The 18,108-nt window shown below is 48.3% G+C and overlaps 2 protein-coding genes across 2 annotated transcripts; one reads left to right on the top strand and one right to left on the bottom strand.

Annotated features, from left to right (window-relative positions):
• Positions 1–498: 498 nt before the first annotated feature.
• On the bottom strand, positions 499–10,430 carry HOO65_030134 (uncharacterized protein; the record flags this gene model as incomplete). The annotated part of the gene is made up of 3 exons (XM_071001748.1): positions 499–2,111; positions 2,169–10,049; positions 10,112–10,430. 3 exons carry the CDS (start codon positions 10,428–10,430, stop codon positions 499–501), a joined length of 9,813 nt encoding a protein of 3,270 aa, XP_070859813.1.
• A 3,344-nt stretch (positions 10,431–13,774) lies between these two features.
• Positions 13,775–15,890, top strand: HOO65_030133 (aldehyde dehydrogenase; the record flags this gene model as incomplete). Its single annotated transcript, XM_071001985.1, has 4 exons — positions 13,775–14,114; positions 14,166–14,379; positions 14,730–15,725; positions 15,815–15,890. The coding sequence occupies 4 exons, from the start codon at positions 13,775–13,777 to the stop codon at positions 15,888–15,890; spliced, it is 1,626 nt and encodes a 541-aa protein (XP_070859812.1).
• Between the last annotated feature and the right edge of the window lie 2,218 nt (positions 15,891–18,108).

The following is an 18,108-nucleotide window of genomic DNA, read 5'->3' as shown; positions in this document are numbered from 1 at the left end:
TCAATGGGAGTAGGAGGAAAGGAATGTTGTAAAGTAGGGCTAGTACAACTATTTGATGTTGTCCGACCGGTTATGTGATTGGTTCAACTACTTGGTGTGGGGCATTAAAATTTAGGGTGCAAATAGGAATTCATAAGTGTGCACAGAAGAATTCTCATTATAAAATAGAAAGAAACCTTGGCCAGGCTTAACCCTTAGAAATCAGAACACCCACTCTTTGTGTCACCAGCTATACTTAGTCCCACTTAAAGTTGCATGTCCAAGCATCGCATCCCGAGTTGTAAGATGCGTGAGCGCTATGCAAAAGGGAACTTCTATCATATAGGTATACACTGCATTATTTACATCTCGTCAGGTCTCAGAAGCTACTATTAGAGGATTGGCCCCTATGGGCCCACAGGAGGGAAGTAAAGATCAAATCACATCGTGGTTATTTTATACTTGACTAACAAAATATACTACATCTAAACCCGGAATCAGTAATAACTAGCTCTTTTATTAGTCTCCAGAGCTGGGATCTGATTCGTCTTCATATTTGAGCTCTATTGGGACCGTCCGTCGCCTATCCACAAATGGCTTGCTGAAATCGAAGAATCCCACAGGTTCGCTCTCTTTTTCATTGTCGCTGGCTTGAGGCGTAGAGCTCACAGCAATGGTTTCACCCTCGATCTTGGATTTAACAACAACGTCGCGAGTTGTGGAGTCCTCGTTGGAAGTCGAATGAGCCACATTCGCAATGCTGTTGGCCATAGACGCTTGAGAGCTTTCCTTAGACGCAGCATTGGCCGTAGCTGACTTTTCAAAGTCGCATTGAGAGAGAATACGCGTGTTTAGCACTGCGCCCATGTGGCTATGTAGAATGCTAGAGTTTCCGCGTCTCAGCGTCATGACACGGCGAAAGAAGGGAACAGGGCTTTCGAAGAAAATGCTTCCACCACCAACCCGTCCTTGCATATCACGGTTGATGAAGCCGTCTATGGCGATATCTTCACCTTCTCTTGTTGGCTTAGTAGTGATACCTAGATAGTTGCAAATGGCAAGATATTCGTCGAAACTGGACATGTAGATTTGGCCAGCGAACAAGTTCAGCTCGCGGATCAGGCTTGGCGCTGTTTCTTTCGTCATAGGAAGTACATCTTGATGCTTTGCGTTGGCCGAGATAACAAAGAGGTCGAGATTGTCAAGCGATGGTAGACCGAAGTTGACACGCGGAGAGTACAAATGAAGTGACACAAAGCCTGGTGATCTTTTTACGATATCCACAGCTTTCTCAGCCTCAAAGGGACTGATGACCAGTAGATCACAATTGACAAAAGTGCTGTAGCCGCTGTGTCGGTGGCTAGTTCTGGCTAGAATCCATTGGACATTTCGAAGATAGCAATCTAGAATAGCTTCACATGAAGTTTCTTTGCTGGTTTTAACTGTTTCGCAAAAGTCTTTTGTAGCCCATATGTGACTGTAGATTTCGTTGACTGGATAAAAATTGCCGGCTGAGGTTTCAGCAAACATATGGAAAGCTTTGCGAAAATGAGGGCCCTTTGGCATAACTCCCGTTTCAATGAAATCTGAAACGCCGATATTCCATGTGTGAACTTTGGCCTCGATAGGAGGTGTTCTCTGAATCTCGCGCTCCTGTTCAATTTCAGGCGCCAGTTCGCGCTCTTGCTCCTCGTTTAACATCGATCCAGCCAGCCCATGCTTGCCAAACTCCTGAACTCGTCTGGAGATAGGGTGGTGGTCTGGAAGCCCCAGTTTTGAAAGTTGGTCAGTGGTTGCAAGTGATGGATGATACCGCTCTTTCAACGTTTGCGTTTCGGGCTCTAAAAACTTCCGCGCAGTAGCAATGGACATGTTATTGCCGGAGCTCCAGGTCTCATTCCAATATCCTTGGTTGTGGCTGTGACGAGATCCTTGGTTTGCCCACAAGTAAATTCCATCGGAGATGAAACTCCAAGTTTGCTGAATGCACCATGTGAGAATACTTGGGACAGTTGGAACTGCTTGGCGTAGTAAAGGATCTTCTTCCTGTTGCGCAATTTTGTTCCTGATGTCATCAGGAACACAGAAGATCACAGATTGGCCGTGACCGAGTTTGCGCATGCGCATACAAGCTGGAGTTGCACCATGTTAGACTAGTCTTTAAGAGGATAGCAGCTAGGGATACATACCTTGTGTTAGTCTGTCTTTGGTTAGGCCAGTCCCCAGAGCGACAGCAGCTCTGTAGTTCGTGGGAAGTTTCAAATCAATCCCCCGAGTATGAGCTTCGTCTAAGAAGACCAGGCACACATCTAGCTGTGCTGCAAAGTGAGAAGTCTGTAGGGGTTCGACAACACCTTCGCGATTGACAACAGTCAACTCGTCCTTGGCATTTACGAAAACAACTGCTTGGGTTCGGGCATCCTCAGGAATCATGGAGAGCCATTCCTTGGCGACGCCTTCATTGTCGAGCTCCAAAATTTGAGCCCCAACATCGAGAATCACCCGTACCGGCGGAGTCATTTGAGTCACAGCCTTCAAGAGAATGACAGCATCCGAGTCTATGCTATGCGGCATCTTTCGGGGCATCACATGAACACCAGTCTCGGGGCGCAATAGATAACTCAGCACCAAGGCATTCGTTCCTTTGAGGCTTTCACGGTCGTATTGTATGATGTCCAGGGGCAGAAGATCTCGGGAGTCGTTGGTTCCACTGAAGCCTGTGGTTGGGTTGGTTTTGACTTCACTGAGGTCCCAGCCTGAGGCGGAAATGCGCTCTGGGAACTCACGCATTTCTCTAGGAAACACTATGTTGCTCAGGAAAAAGTCAATGATGGACTTGGAGTATTTCAGGTGCGGGAAGACCACCCGGGTGCACTGCGATTTATCTTCTAGGTTGATGCCAGAGAAGCTACGGAAGCAATCCGGAATACCCACAAGCTTGTCAGTCCAAAGGGCATAGACGATATCTGGCTCGCTGCCCAGCTTCAGCACGTCGAAGCACTGGAATAGCTCGTCATCACTTAGGCCGCGGTAGTAGTAGCTCAGAGAGGTTAAAACCATCACAGCATCGGGATGGCTAAACTCTGCTCTTGCTGAGGGACAGTCTTTCGCCCGGTAGGGTACAGCAAGACAGGTTTTTGGCGTCCGAGAGGCATCGAGACCATAGTCCACCCTCCATCGTTTTTTCATCAGGCCAAAGGCCAGAACGCCCATGGAAAAAAGGCCACGTAAAAGCAGAAGGGCGCTGAAAGTCTCGTCAGTGTCTTTGCCATTGATAAAAGCCTTTTCAACCTCAACAAGATCGGAAGCGGAGATATCGACGTTTAAAAGATATGTCTCGGCCAGTCTACGACGGCTAGCAGACTGGGTGATGATAGAGAAGCTAGCGATGCCTTTGTTACAGACATCTTTGGCTACCTTCTCTACCAGGAACTGCATAGCGTCTGCCTCTAGAATGCGGATCCGGGGAAAGCAGCCTGCTTTGTCTTGTGATATCTCAACGCTTTGGGGAAACCTCTCTTGAACAGTCCCAATATGGGCTGCCACAAGACCAAGGACTTCCTGGATGGTAAACCATCGCTGAGGGCTGTTGTCGATGGGCTGTTGGTCGCCGATGGTGTAAATGAGCTCAAATTTCACACTGAAGTTTTCATCGCTCTCGTCTACTAGGAAACGAGACTTCCTGTTCATGAAATCTTGGACACTAACTAGTGTATCGGCAAAGGGCGACTGAGCAAGCTTTGCTTGTATACCAGCAAGCTTAATCGATAGAAGATGCTCGGGCTGAACTAGTAAAACACCGCCGACATTCTGGCAGTCCTGCAATAGGCGTAGCAACAGCTGAGCTTGCGATTCTGTGGTTACCAGGCCCCGTGAATATGGGACTTGAAAAACACGACGATTGACAAGCCCGCCAAGCCTGATCAAAAGCGTTTCCAGCATTTGCTTCGCCTGGGGCTTGGCAACAACGACACACATCAGACGCTGTTTGTTTGCCAGAGCTGCCGAGACGATCGGGACGATGACAGATGATTTCCCCTCGCCCATATTCAGTTGCGTGACGCAGTTTTGGTCTGATGGCGGGTTAATCATGAGGTGTGCAATGTCTTGCTGCACCTCTCGGATGATAAGACCTGAGTCGATCTCGAGAAGCAATGAGCTCGGATATTCCTCAGGACTCCAGTTCAAGTGAGCAATATTACCCAACTCGGATTCCAAGGCAGCCCATTCTTCTTGAAGAATCAAGGAGCGAATTCTTGCAGCCCTTTGAACCTGGGTTATAGCAACGCCGTATGCCACAATGACAGACTGCCATTTCTTATGAAACCCATAGCCAGAGAGTCTCTTAAGGAAGTAACCAGGCGTGAAGCGAGGTTGATGGAGATTGTCATGAACTGACATATGGTGCGTCTTTCTGTGTTGATCATACACGCTAGCCATGTTGTTGAAGATTTTGCTCGCCTCATCCTCGTAGAAAGCTCGTAAATCATCTGCTTTTGAAAGCAAACCATCGTACTCATGCCGGTCTAGTTTGGCGCGAAGCTCCTTCTCAACTAGTCGAGTTCTGCGAGGCAAAGGCGGCTGGCGGCAAAGGCTTTCAATGCTCTCTTCTAGTCTTTCCAGGTAGGCCTTATTGTGGTCCGTCTCCGCACGCTTCTGGAGCCCCTTCAATAGTTTGTAAAGCTCTGCCGTGCGTTGAGTGGAATCTGAGTAGGGCTTCGGGATATCAGAATCCAGTCCGGTGATAGCCATCTCAGAGGGGATGGGAGGGACTTCTGGAGCTGTGAGTTGGAAGATGTTTTCCACCAAGATTAAGCCTTTCACCTTTTCACCAACAAAATTTGCAGTCTTGACCACCATATCAATTGACTTTGGTTGCGAAGTTTGTTGAACCAGTGGGATCTGGGGCTTGAGGGTCGCCTCCAGATTCAGAACGCAGTCACGTAAAAGGAGATTTTGATTCCAGTGTCTGAACACATCTCCTAACTCGGTCCTGATTGACTTGGAATCAAACCATGACTCCCAGTGGCCTTCAGGAAGTGTTGGGCAAAACCGAGGAAATTGCTTTGCAACTTCAGCACACAAGTCCCTTGAAAGCTTTTCCTGAACACCAGCGACCAAGCGTCCAAGTCTCTTTCGTGTCATTGTTTCATAGTCTTCGTTTTCGATTTTGGGACACACACTAGGATGCTTTTCATACTTGGAAAAAACATCAGTGACAGTGTAGGAACTGAAACAATAGCCATAGCTCAAATCAAACTGGTATTCAGGGATGGGAAGAGCCATCTGAGGTTGTCGCCAAATTTCCATGCATATTTTGATGATATCAGGAATCTCAGTCTTGCCTAGGGCCACTGTACCAACCCACATCATCATCTGGAAAGCATTAGGCTTTGGCCCTGAATGTCCTGATAGCATCTGGAAAAGGGAAAGCAGATCCTTGTTGCAATGAAGAGTATCTTCAAGATGCTGCCCATCATACCCCGTGAAGATATGTGTGTTACCCGAAGAAGGTGCCAAGACAAGCCGCTCATTGGTGAGAATCGCATAGATTTTAATTGCAATCCCAGTATCTTGGGAAAGCAGACTCTTTTGTTCGAGCACAGCCAACATGGCTTTTGAAGTTTGCTCAAGGCAAGGGGCCATAAGGATATCATCCCGGCCACTCTGGTGAAAGCTGGCACGGTTGTATTCCGGAATACAGTTGCTTGGTGTTGTTAAGCAGGATTCCACTCCAAACTCTGAAACTCTCACCGAAGCTGAGCGCCACATGTCTCTCTCAACTAGGGTCTGATCTCTGGCTGGTAAAGTTACAGGAACACTAGTTTCACAGAAAACAGTCTGGAACTCTGACGAGCTCGAGTCTAGTCTGGAGACAGCAGTATGGAAGTACCCGTGCTGTGCCAGAAATCCTAAGCCATTTCTCCAGTTGATAGTCTGCATTTCCTTCAAGTCTTTGGGGTAAAATGCCCTTTTAGGTGTCAGGCTTGATATCTTGGCCAGAATATCACTCATCGCTTCTGAAATGGACGTGATGGATTGGACAGCAGCTGAATTCAGAATTTCTAAGGCTTGCTCAGTACCGGTTAGTCCAGTAAGTTCATCAGGCACACAAAAACTTGTCAAGGCGTGCATGTAGCAAAGGTACAGTTTGCTGTAGAAGTCGCCGTTGTCTACCAGTCGGCCCAAGGTGTAGTCAACGTCGTAGGCATGGATCTTGAAGGGCTCTACGGGCTGAATCAAGACCCGTGTAAAGCCTATGTTACTAGCCTGGAAGACAGACTCCATTCCATCCAGGACTAGGACCTTGTGACGAGACGGGTCTGCTAGCCCGCAAAGGACAAGCTTATTATCAAGGCCGTGGAGAGTGCCGAGATCAGGCTTGTGAGCCACCTTCATGCCACGATATTGCTTGCTCACTAGGTCTGGGGCTGGGGCTTTACTGTCCATGAAGAACTCGAGTTTGAAACGTGCGAGTTTTATGTTGACCATACCAGTGTCAGCTTGGAAACTAACTTCAAGATGTCTTGCTTCTTCCAAGCAAGAAAAGACTTTGGCGATAGTCTTGAATTCCGGTGAGCTCAAAGGTAAAATCACGCGGCTCGTATCTGCGCCAGAATTTTGGCGCAAAATCCACTTGTTGTCACAAGAACGATACAGTCTGCAATGGGATCTAGAGTGAGTCCAAGCCTCACCCAGGGGACGGAATTCAACGACATTTTCTTGCATGTTGTACCAATGGACACAATTCTGAACAAGATGTGCAGGAAGTTCATCTTCAAAGATACTAGAAGGCAATAGATACAGCTCAGTTCCCATTGGACTTAAAGCACATAGCTTGAAATGGTATGGCTCATTTCCACCACTACCATGAAGCCTGGAACCGAAATGCAATTCATGGCCTTGGAACTTGCATCGAGCCCGATGTGCAAACCCTTCAAGGCCAGAAGGAGCGACCTCAAAGACATTTGACTTGAAAAGACTGATATAACTGGGGTGGTTCTGAACAGCTTCTGGTAGCCTCCGGAGCCGCTTTCCATCCACAAGCAACTGGCCTGTAAGAAGGCTAAACTGTATGAAATAAAGCCTCTGGTTCGCACCAGCACTCTTGGCATAGCAAGTCACCCAATGGAGAAATGGTCCTTCTTGACAGGTCCACTCACCAACAGCTGTGAAGCTTGGCCAAAAATAGGATATGGCGTTCTCAATGGCTTTGGTTCTACCACCACCCTTGATTCCTTCAACAAAGCTGCTGAAGACTTCACGGCAGATTCTTCTCCAGCTATTTTGAATAGCAATCTGGGAAGTAGTTTTACCCTCTGATGACCGGCCCATTTCTTCATTCAAGATGGCGACTTGGAGGAATTCTTCAAGAACTTCATCATCATTAAAAGTAGGCAGTAACAACTCTGTTTCAATACAGAAAGAGGCAGCACAAGTCAGAATGCAATGGTTGAGACGGCGGGTTAAATTTTCATCATAGCTAGCCGTGTTGAGCTTCTGCTCATAGCTGGCCGTGTTGAGCTTCTGCTGGAGCTTTTGAATCCAACCAAGTGAAACCTTGCGGGAGTGCTTGAGGAACATCAGACCATCTCTCACAACGTCGGGAGTCGATACCAAGGACATCACACGTGTGGCAATGCATGTGAGGGTCATCAATGCCACGCTAGAATCCCAGTTCTCTTCAAATCGAGATAATGCAATACTGAGGGAGGTAATGATCTTAGAGGCTAAATCATCATCAACCATCATGACTGAAACTCGCTTGTTTCCATACTTGCCTTTTGGCCCCATTTGATGGATGCACTGTAGAATCATGGTTATGGTTTCCTCTTTGTTGAAATCAACTACCGGGGAGGCCAGCTGCAGCAGGATATTAGGCCATTGAATTCTGTAGCCGAGGGGCAGTGTTGCCAGAGCCTTGAACTCGTCCAGAGAAAGATGGTTAGGGCATTGCCATTGCTTGGAAATAACTTCATTCGGGGACGGCCCAGCAGAATCGCCAGCTCGGAAGCTGAAGTAGTCAAGAGCTGTAGACGCTGGCGGCATCTTGAACTGGAATATCTTTAGCTCGTTGACAGGATAACACATTACTTCTGTGGGCACATAGGACTCCGGGCAAGGCAAGGTCTGCCAGTATTCCCATTGGAGGCCATTTTCAACTAGGATGTCTTCCACAACAGTATCAGAGATCTTTGCACCACTTCTGTGTGTCCTTTCATGGGGCTTCGTCTGGCTTGCAATTGTCACAATTCTTTGCTGACAAATTGGTGTGAACAAAGTCAGAGCCGTGTATGACTCCAATGTCAAGTATGGCCTGGCATGGCCACTATCCTCTTGTAGTATCCCCTTGAAGAGGTCTGAGTGTAAAAGCAATGTCGAGTCCCTCCAAGCATTCAGCCAGCTCGGCAGCAACAGCTCCACTACCACAGCTTTCTGGCGATTCTTGCCAGAAGGAAGTGCGCGTTCACAAACCTTAATTTCCAATTCTTGGGCTGTTTTTAAGGCCACACATGCCTGACACGGTTTAGCCCACCGATAGTGTCTGGTTGTCTCATAACATTGGCATTCCAAAGATTGGTATAATTCGAAATAATACTTGTAACTGTCTTTAGCCACTTTAAGCTCATTGGCCTTTTCTTGCCGTTTTCTCTCATCATGAGCTTGGATTTCTGACAGCAGCTTGCCAAACTTGAAGTCTGAGTCGAACAGTTTGACGGCAAGGCCTTCTGGGTGTCCAAAGTTTGAGCAGGCATAGTGAAAGCCATACTTGGCTGAATCATTGCGTTTTTGGACATAGTCCTCAATCTGACTCAAACGCTCCATATCGCCAGCAGATTTCAGGACAAGGCTGCCAAGTCGTTTAATAGGGAATGAAGGCGAATATTCTTCCAGAGGCCCATAAGCCATTATGCAAGCCTTGTCAAGATTCACCCACAGTTCTAGAGCGTATAGTGCTGCCTGAGAAAGTGATATTGGATCGCGCTCGTAAAAAAGGGTTGCCTTTTCATGGTATTCGATGATTAGTCGGCGTAGCAAGGGCCAAAGACCCTGTTCCTCTATCGTTCTTGGAAACTCCGATGGTATCGCCAAGATCCATGCCTCGAGATCCAAGAGTCCAAATTCATCTTCGATACTAGAAACATGACCCATATCCGGAAGCTCAATGGACATTTTGACCTCAAGAATCGGCTGGAAATTAGAGATACTGTCTCTTTCAACCTCCAGTTGCGGGGTAATATGCTCTTCTATAGTCTCGAGGGAAACAGAGCAAACAGGCTCTCCTATCTTATGTAGCTTGGTGGGAATTTCTTGAAGCTCCTTGGCCTTTGCTGCATCTCGCCGGTGATAGAGAACTTGACTAGCATGTTCCAGCCCTAGGTTGCAGAATTTGACTAATTCATCCTCATCGTTAACAAATTTGAGCTCTATGATCTTCCGGAGGCGTTTTGAAACTTTTGCACTCATGGCGTAAATGAAGTCGCTGTGGATATCTGTCTGACAGGCTTCTCTCATCACTCTAGTCATGTAGAATACCATAATAGCCTTGTAAAGAAACTGGCCCGACTCTGGAACACGGCGTATAAGCGTCATTTGGATAAATACTCTGGCAAGTAACCAAATGGGGCTTCTTCTCCACGGAAGGAAGCAGTCGCTCCAGAATACCTCATCATGGGTGTTTTTCTCGAGTCCAATAACGGGTGTAGCAGATCCTACAGACAGAAGAAAGCTTGACAAAAGGCCAGTTACCAAGTGAGCCGATGCGGGAGTTCGTCTTTCTCGATGCATTTCGCTAGCTTTCATAACCTTTGGGATAGTTCCAGGGGCAGATTGTGTACTCATTTTGGTGACTGTCTCCGCTAAGACGGATCGGAACTCCGGTTTCACCATGGTAGAGTCGTCGATGGCTATTGCGCTGGCTGGAAACCTTCTTTTGATAGGAGCATTGCTTGAATAAACTGCTGTATCCAAAGGACTGAGCTCAAAACTTTCGACAGAGACAACCCCGTTTCTGCGATAAATGATCATCCCCGCATTCTGGGCCTCGACAAACAAAGGAACCTGCAAATCTATGCACGAGACAAAGGTCAGTATTCTCAGGTTTACTCTTGATAGGTTGCTTGGTTCTTACCGGTATGTAGCGATGCGTCTAGTGTTTCCTTTAGAATTTTTCTGCTGATATTGACTGACATATCATCAGCCAAATGGATTCGTTCAAAGGCTTGCAATCCAGCCAAGATATCAGAGATAGAATCACGATTCTCGGCAGGACATAAATCACGAAACTCTCTAATTCCTTGCGTCAAGCTTCGTACAAGACCCATTTCGTGTTCGCCCTTGTGATCTTCCTCCTTTTGAGGGAGTTTGGGCGGCATGAACACATGATGGATGGTGAAAAGCTCCTGAGGAGAGCAACCCCGTGGTTTTCTCTCCTCTTCGTTTGAATACATGGTTATACACTCGCAATAGGTGGAAAGAAGTGGACGACAGGGACAAGTACGGAAACGGTGGCGGTGGTGATATTAACAATGGCAAAGTAAAGAGGCAAAAAAGCCAAGACGGTATCAGACAGCGACACTTTGACGGCGGTGAAATAAAAAGAAGATAGGATAGATGACCACAGACACAATATCAAGTGCTGATCGAAAGAGGTGAATATGGAATGGTGTCTCCCAGACTACTTACCTTACTCTAAGAGGGAACGAGGGAGCTTGAAAGCTCCTGGCAACGGTGGTCAGAAGAGGCAGCAGAATCTATGGTAACGATGGGCAACTAGATCAAGGCAGTGGTTGATACTTGGGTACATCAATAAATCTATAGGCAACCAAGATGCATGCTGGAATACCAGCTAGCTATCTAAATCTTGGCCCCGCCGCCTTTAACCACCAAACCAGTATCTAGCCTGCAGCAAAGGGCAACAGTAGTGGTCTCTCATTTGCGGTCATGACCCTCAGATCAGCAGATTCAACGAGAGACTCAAGAACGGGACTTTCTAGAATCCCACCCCTAGCTAGCATATGACTCAACCCCCCATTAACGTAATGTATGTATGTATGTATGTTTTATTTAACGTCTACCTACAGCTATTTCACCATAATACGACGGCCTTCCGGCCGGGAGCACCTCCCGGGCGGTCCGCAGTGACAGGAACGCATAGACTTCAACCTTCTCCTATGACTTTTTAGGGTCCAGCAATATAGCCAGGAGGGTCTCTGTATAGCGCGGCCCGAGGGCGTACCTGTCGGGATCTAGGATTGGTTACCTGATATTTTTGGTTGGTGGAGGCCCCGTGTAAAAACTAGTCTAAAAGGCCCCCGGCTGTCGGCACGGGGGGTAGGCCCCGGCGGAGTACAGTGGTTTTGTCCTTTCATGCGTGGCTGCTGCAACACCTTCGGTTTTCCCATTTTTCCCATCCCCCTTTCCCCACCGACAAAAACCCCAGACAAACCCTAAACCCAGAAGTGGAAACGACTCCCAACTTCCCCACAACCATTCGATCCTCTGAAAAATCTGCTATGTGTCCTGAAGCCATGAAGATCGTGGAGGCAAGACAGCAGATTCCAGTGCAGTCTGGGAATCCCGTCAAGCGACGAGAAAGTCAACCATACTGTGTGAGCATCCGAGGGCTCATGGTCTATCCTTCCACCGCCCTGGTGGCCGCTGCCTCATGCGGTGTGGATGTGACCAAAGGCAGCCCCCTTTCTAGTGACCTGCCACAGTCACCAGTCTGTCCGAGGACAGAGGAGCGCGAGAAAAAACAAAACATAAGAAAAAGGTGTGGACTGTGTGAACTCTCAAATACTCAGTCCTGAGCGTGAAGGTGAACTCCTTGAGTTGGAGTGGTGTTGTGGCGATGAGGAGTTGGCGATCGCGAAAGTTGTCGTGAAAAAAGGGGGCGAGTCGACGACGAGATTGTTCCTCAAAGTTGGGCAAGAGCGGCCTCAAGGCTCCACAGCTCATTGTCTGAATCCATGACAGAGTCAAAGAAAAAGAAAAGAATGAAAGACGCTTATCAGTGTCATAGGCGTCGTCCTCTAGCAGCCCGGAAGAAGGGGAGGCGCCAGACCTCAAAGGTACCCCCCCCGAGGGTTGTAAGAGGGAGAGTTGCCCATTAACGTAATGTTCTGTATGTATGTACTATTTAACGTCTACCTACAGACACTGCTTGCTATCCACCCGCCCCCTCTTTCAACAGTATGTATATTTTTTAACGTATGTATGTACTATTTAGCGTCTACCTACCAGTTTTTCCCATGTATTTTTTAACGTCTACCCACCTACTGGCTCTTTCAACAGTAAAAATGAAGGACTCGAACGGAGCCACCCAAAAATAAATGCTTCCACGCGGATTCGAACCGCGGATCTTCGCATAACTGTAATCGGGAGATTACAAGTGCGACGCGTTACCCCTGCGCCATAGAAGCCTGTTTCACGGAAGTTCCAGGGCATAAGAGCAAATAAATACCTTACTCAACCCCTGCTAACCCTATTTGTGCCCATGTTCACGTGCTATAACCAGCAACCCTCGCAGCGCCCGGTTAGCTCAATCGGTAGAGCGTGAGACTCTTAATCTCAAGGTTGCGGGTTCGACCCCCGCATTGGGCTCAATTCCCAGTGCTCCAGTATATCTGGAAAACTTCGAACCTCAAGCGCTTCATTTTTTTGTCTATAATATACAGGGGGCAAGTCATCATCACACGAACAATGACTTGTGGAGCAGACTCTTTGTTTTTTTGTCAATCGGTAAAAACAGGCTCACCCTCCCATAGTTATGGATAAGTTAGGTCAGCCATATAGCCATATACTCTTTCACTCACTCACTCACTCGCTCATCCACTGCCTGTCTGCATCCTCTGTCCGGATGCTTCCCAAAACGGCACATTGACCGAGAGCCAAGCCACCACCCAGTAAGTCTTTGTTAGCCGCTGACCAAGGCCATCATTCATTACCCACACTATCATTGGCCCCTAAACCTCACATGCAGTCCAATAATACAAAACTATCATTAGCCGTACAGCCAAAGCCAGGTTCCCCCAGCTCATAGGTTACTCTATCGAGCTAGGAGGGGCTCTTTAGTTCGCGCTAGCCCCCGCATTCCCCAGATTCTTGTGCTTTGAGCAAGTCTGGGGAAGTGGGAAGGGGCAGGAGTCTCTGTATTTGTGCCTGGCAACTCAAGGTCTTAAACTAGTAGAAGCCACAGCGTGGTAGACGTGAGTGACAGCTGTGACAGGGTCTACAAGTGTAGAAAGGCATAGAAGTAAACAGAGATGTGACATAGCTGACGTGCGAGCGGTCCGAGGTTAATACAGATGGAAGAGGCAAGATAAGAAAACCAGCCGTCGGTTACATACATGATACGCACATATCTCACTTGTGCGTGTTCTTTCCTTCCTGTCGGTTTTTCTTTTTTGCACATAAGCCTCTGTCGCCTCCCCGGTCCTTTTGCACGCTTCTCTTGCTTTCCCGTGTCTCCGCATTTGCTCTTGAGTCTACATCATGTCTCCAAGAGATAAACCCAAGGAGCGTCCAGCTCAAAAACGCTCTCCCATGAGCTGCGAGCGGTGCAAAAGCCGCAAGACAAAGGTACTTATCACGTGATAATGAATGCCTTTTCGATTCATAGTCTATTGTGTGCAACATGCTAACCCCGCCCGCTTACAGTGTGTCGATCCTCGTAAGTCCTCTAATCCGGTTTTGCTCTCCGTCCGTGGGTCTCAATCTTCTTCTAACTCGGCGTTTAGTTCCCGGCCCTTGCCAGCTTTGCGTAAACACGGGCTCAGTATGCCGCGTTGACATGTCCCGCCGGCGGCAACGGCCATACTACCAGGTCTCAGAAGAACAGTTCCGGTATATGACCAAGGCCCTTAACCATTTTATGCCAAACATGACCCTAGACCTCCCTAGTCTTCGTAGTTTCGTCAGCACTCTCAATGATGGCAGTTCTCATGATAGACCGGAAACGGCAAGCTCAAAGGTAGTGTCGCCTGCTACGAGCATAAGCTCGGGTGGCACACGGCCCTCAATTTCAACATCAGAGACAGGACTGGTCCCGAACACAGTCGTCTCTTTGGACGAAATTGATAAGATCCAAGGGCGCGCCAGCTGGCTGCGTGTCGATAGTGCAGGAAACCACCGTAAGCCTCATCTTCCGGCCCGTGAGGAAACCTAGCTGACTTCTGCCACAGGCTATGTTGGAGGCGAAGGCACATATGCCTTTCACTCAGCGGTACAGTCCGCTAAAGCACGACAACCCTCGAGCTCCATAGACCCAGATCTACTATCTACAGATGCAGCACAAAGCACTCCCCCATCTGGAAACATAACTCCAACTGCTAGTGTATCGACGCCACGTCGCATCTATCTTCCCCGACGAGATCTCTGCAATAAGAGCGTCACTAGGTTCTTCCAGGATATTCACTCGGTTTATTGGTTGTTCGCAGTAGAAAGCTTCCAAGCATCGCTAGATAGCCTTTATTCTGGAGATATGCGCTCGGCGACCCCGTCTATGTTGTGCTCATTATATTCTATCTTGGCGATGACTTGTGAGAGTGAAGGCAAAATGTACGGGGGGGCCAATGTGGCCACTAGCCCCCCTTCTCGGTATCTAGCGTTGGCCAAGGAAATGACTCCAGAACTCTATGACAAGGCGGATATTGACAGCATACGAGCGCTATGTCTTTTGGTACGTAACTCTTTTTTTTTTTTTCTCCAAGACAACCCGTTGCCACCATGGCCTAGAAACCTGACAGACATCTATCTCTTTGCCAGGCCATGGTCCACCAGAGCTCGTGCCCTGACCAAGCATATCTTTACATTGGGTCTGCAGCCCGCATCGCCTACACCCTTGGTCTCCATATCAAAAAAGAGACGCACGCACGGCCCATGTTCCAACGCCAACTTGAGCTCCGAATATTTTGCACCATCTACCTCCTTGACATGGATATTGCGCTGACTCACGGCTATCCACCGGCCCTTAGCGAAGCCGACGCCATCAAAGACCTGCACCTGACAACCGAGCAAATCCTCTGCCCTGGGAGTAACATCCCGCCTGGCTACCAGGTGGTAGCCAGCCAGCTCTCACAGCTCTCCCGCCGCATCAGCGCGCTTCTCTACATCACACCGGACTCCGGAGGCTGCACACGTTTTCTGGCTGACGTCATGGGCTGCGTGTCAACTCTGCATACGTGGATGGATGACCTTCCGCTGCCGTTGCGCAACTGCAAGGACGCGACACAATGCCACGGTCGTAGTATTGCTATACTGCACCTTCGATACTATAGCACCATGATCCTAGCAACACGGCCATTTCTACTGCATACGGCGCTGGGCCCCGGCGAATCCGGTATCGAAGCTAAGAGGAAGACGTTTCAGGACTTGGCTATGCTATGCATTGACGCCGCAAGCCAGTCACTGGATATCTTGCAACATATGCAGGTCAATGGCCTAATCTCTAGTCTGGTATCGCTAGATGCAACATTTCTCATAGAGGATATCCAGGTCTTTTTGCTAGTAGTGAGCGCAAACACAAGGCGCGAAAGCGGCCTGGATGTAAGTCACAAGGCGTACGCATGCCTCGAGATCCTACAGAGCATGGAGCAGGTGCAGGGCGTCAAATCAACACTGGACAAAGCACTCGCACAGCTCAGGGAATACGGTATAATAGATGCCAGCAACGGTCTCGTGCGCAAAGAGCCAACGCGTGATCAGTTATTTCTGGGCATGGAATCAACACAGGCTCTGCCTCTGTACGTTAATTTGTTTGACAATAACCCTAAAGATGCGGACAACGGCATAGCTAACCCCTTCATTTTTTTTTCTGCTCTTTCCCGAATAGGTATTTGAACGCTGCTGCAACGATGGGGCCAGGTCTTTCAGATTTTCACCGGCTCATCTTTGAAAAACTCCACTAAAAGAGAGGAAACAGGTAAGCCTGCAGCGTCGCAGAGACAAAAGGGCCTCGGCTAGGGACGGCAAAGACTTTTTGCAGTTGCAGTTGCAGTTGCAGTTTACGCTTTGGATTTTACACTTTGCACTCTGCAGCAGCAGGCAGTAGCCAATTCTAGGGAGCTGATATGAGTGAATTTGGTTGATGTGACGGTAATTGATGTGGGCGAAAAGCTGGAGATAAGGGCAAACTTTGTTAGAGTTGTGCGGCTGCTTACCTAAAAAAGGGTACATTGGGGTTGCATTTTAGCCACGGGGGTTGCAATATAACACTACATACTCTCGCAAGACTTGACATCCGTTGCGGCTTGACACGCTTCCAGAAGGCTCCGGCGTAGGCCATGTCGTTGGAAAACGCGAGCCCAAAGGACCCGATGCATATTATTATTGCTACTTGACAAATAGGCGGGATTTAGAAATCTGGGGGAGATGTGCGGACATGAAGACCGAGGGACCATCGCAAAAGAATTAATAAACAATAAAATATTGTATTGTAGCCAAGGTTTGGAGAGCTCGTGCAAAGACCAGAAGTCGGACCGAAGACATGCCTATAACGTCGCAATAGGATGGTTTATACAGAGGAGCACACAGTAGATATGGGTCCGGTGCTAGGCAAGCTGCAGGTCGTCAGACAGGGACAGAGCCCTACAAAGCTTAAGTGAGCCAGGTGTAGGTAGATATATATTGTCGTTTTTGGAGTTGGAGATGGGCGGGGAGGAGAGGGAAGAGGCAGAGCATAGCGGCTGTTTGCTATATAATACACACTCGTGTTGCGAGGTTGATGTCATGCAAGCACTTGTGGAAATGAGGCTTTGCGAAGAAAAGGCGTGGTGTCCCCTCTTCTTTTCTTCTCCAACCAATGGGAGAGAACAAGATTAATTACATCAACAAGAGTTCCTGGCTCGTGCGCATAGGGAAAAAAGAGCGCCAAGCAGAGAAGGGACAGTTTGTCCGATTCCGATCTTGGCTGAGTAGAGTGCCATCCCCTCTTCCGTCTTACACACCCTGTCTTGTGCCGTTGCTGCTGCACATCGTCCGGCCGGAGATTGCCTGTGAAGGTGGATAGATATAGATATAGGCTGGACTGCCTGCACGTCCGTTTGAGCCTTGGCTAGATGGCACACAACACAGGCGAAGACACAGGAAAGAGCGGAGAAGGGAGAAGAGAAGAGGGGAGGATAGGATAGGAGAGGAGAGGGGAGGAGATGGGACGCGACCGATGATGAGGGTCTTGAGGTCTTGAGTGTCAAGGCAAGCGGGACTAGGCAGCTTTGCATAGTAGAGCGGACAAGGCGAAGTGCAAAGCTTTATAACCGGGGATATAAGTGATATAGGCGGCGGTGGACGGATGGAAAGGGCAGCCTCGGACTAGAAATCCTGAGGCAGGGAGGGAGGCCCGGCTTGTATGACAGACACGCTAGACTAGCGTCTGTAAGCCATGTAGACTCGCTTGCATTCTGTACGAGGACTCTTCATAGCAAAGGGCGTAGCGCCAGCGCGACTGTTCCTAGAGCCGTGGGATGCATTTGCATCAAGTAATAAGGAAAAGAGGGAAAAGTCCCCATGTTGCTAAAGCCGGTGGAGGGCAGGGCAGAGCAAGGGCAAGGAGCAGGGAGCAGGGATAAGGACAGGGTGTATCAGCGCGCCTGATAACAAGAAACCAAGCTCGAAACATTGTTTAAGCTTTGTTTGCTGAGGAGGCCCTTTGACAAGAACAAGACAGCCATGAGATAAAGAAACAGGACGGGGGACTACCAGGCAGAACAAAGCCTGACCAGAAGATATGAGTAAAGCCCCGACGTAGTCGAACCTAGACTGATAAGAAAAAGAAACGTTGCCGCGGGAAGCCAAGCTGCTAGCTATTGTTAGTTCTAGAGCCAAACCAAATAAAGAAGCGAGACTTGCTAGAAAAGTCGCCACAACAGGGACAAGGAATAAGAAGATTCCAATGCGTTGTCGCTGTATGCAAGCCGAGTGCAGAGGCAGATGAGGCCAGAAAAGACACAGAAAGGGAGGAAGGAAATACAAGAAAAGAATGGAGGATCTTGGAGAGCAAAGGTGGAAAAAAATAAATAAAGAATGAATAAATAAATCAATAAATAAATCAATAAATAAATCAATAACTAAATAAATAACTAAAATAAAATACACTGGTAAAAATGAGCATAAATAAATAAATTGCAC

This window comes from Ceratocystis lukuohia, assembly GCF_044167205.1.
Source record: "Ceratocystis lukuohia strain C4212 chromosome Unknown Supercontig3_pilon, whole genome shotgun sequence".
In the NCBI taxonomy this organism is placed as follows: domain Eukaryota; kingdom Fungi; phylum Ascomycota; class Sordariomycetes; order Microascales; family Ceratocystidaceae; genus Ceratocystis; species Ceratocystis lukuohia.
The sequence above is the reverse complement of the archived record's forward strand: the minus strand, read 5'-3'. Positions and strand labels throughout refer to the sequence as shown.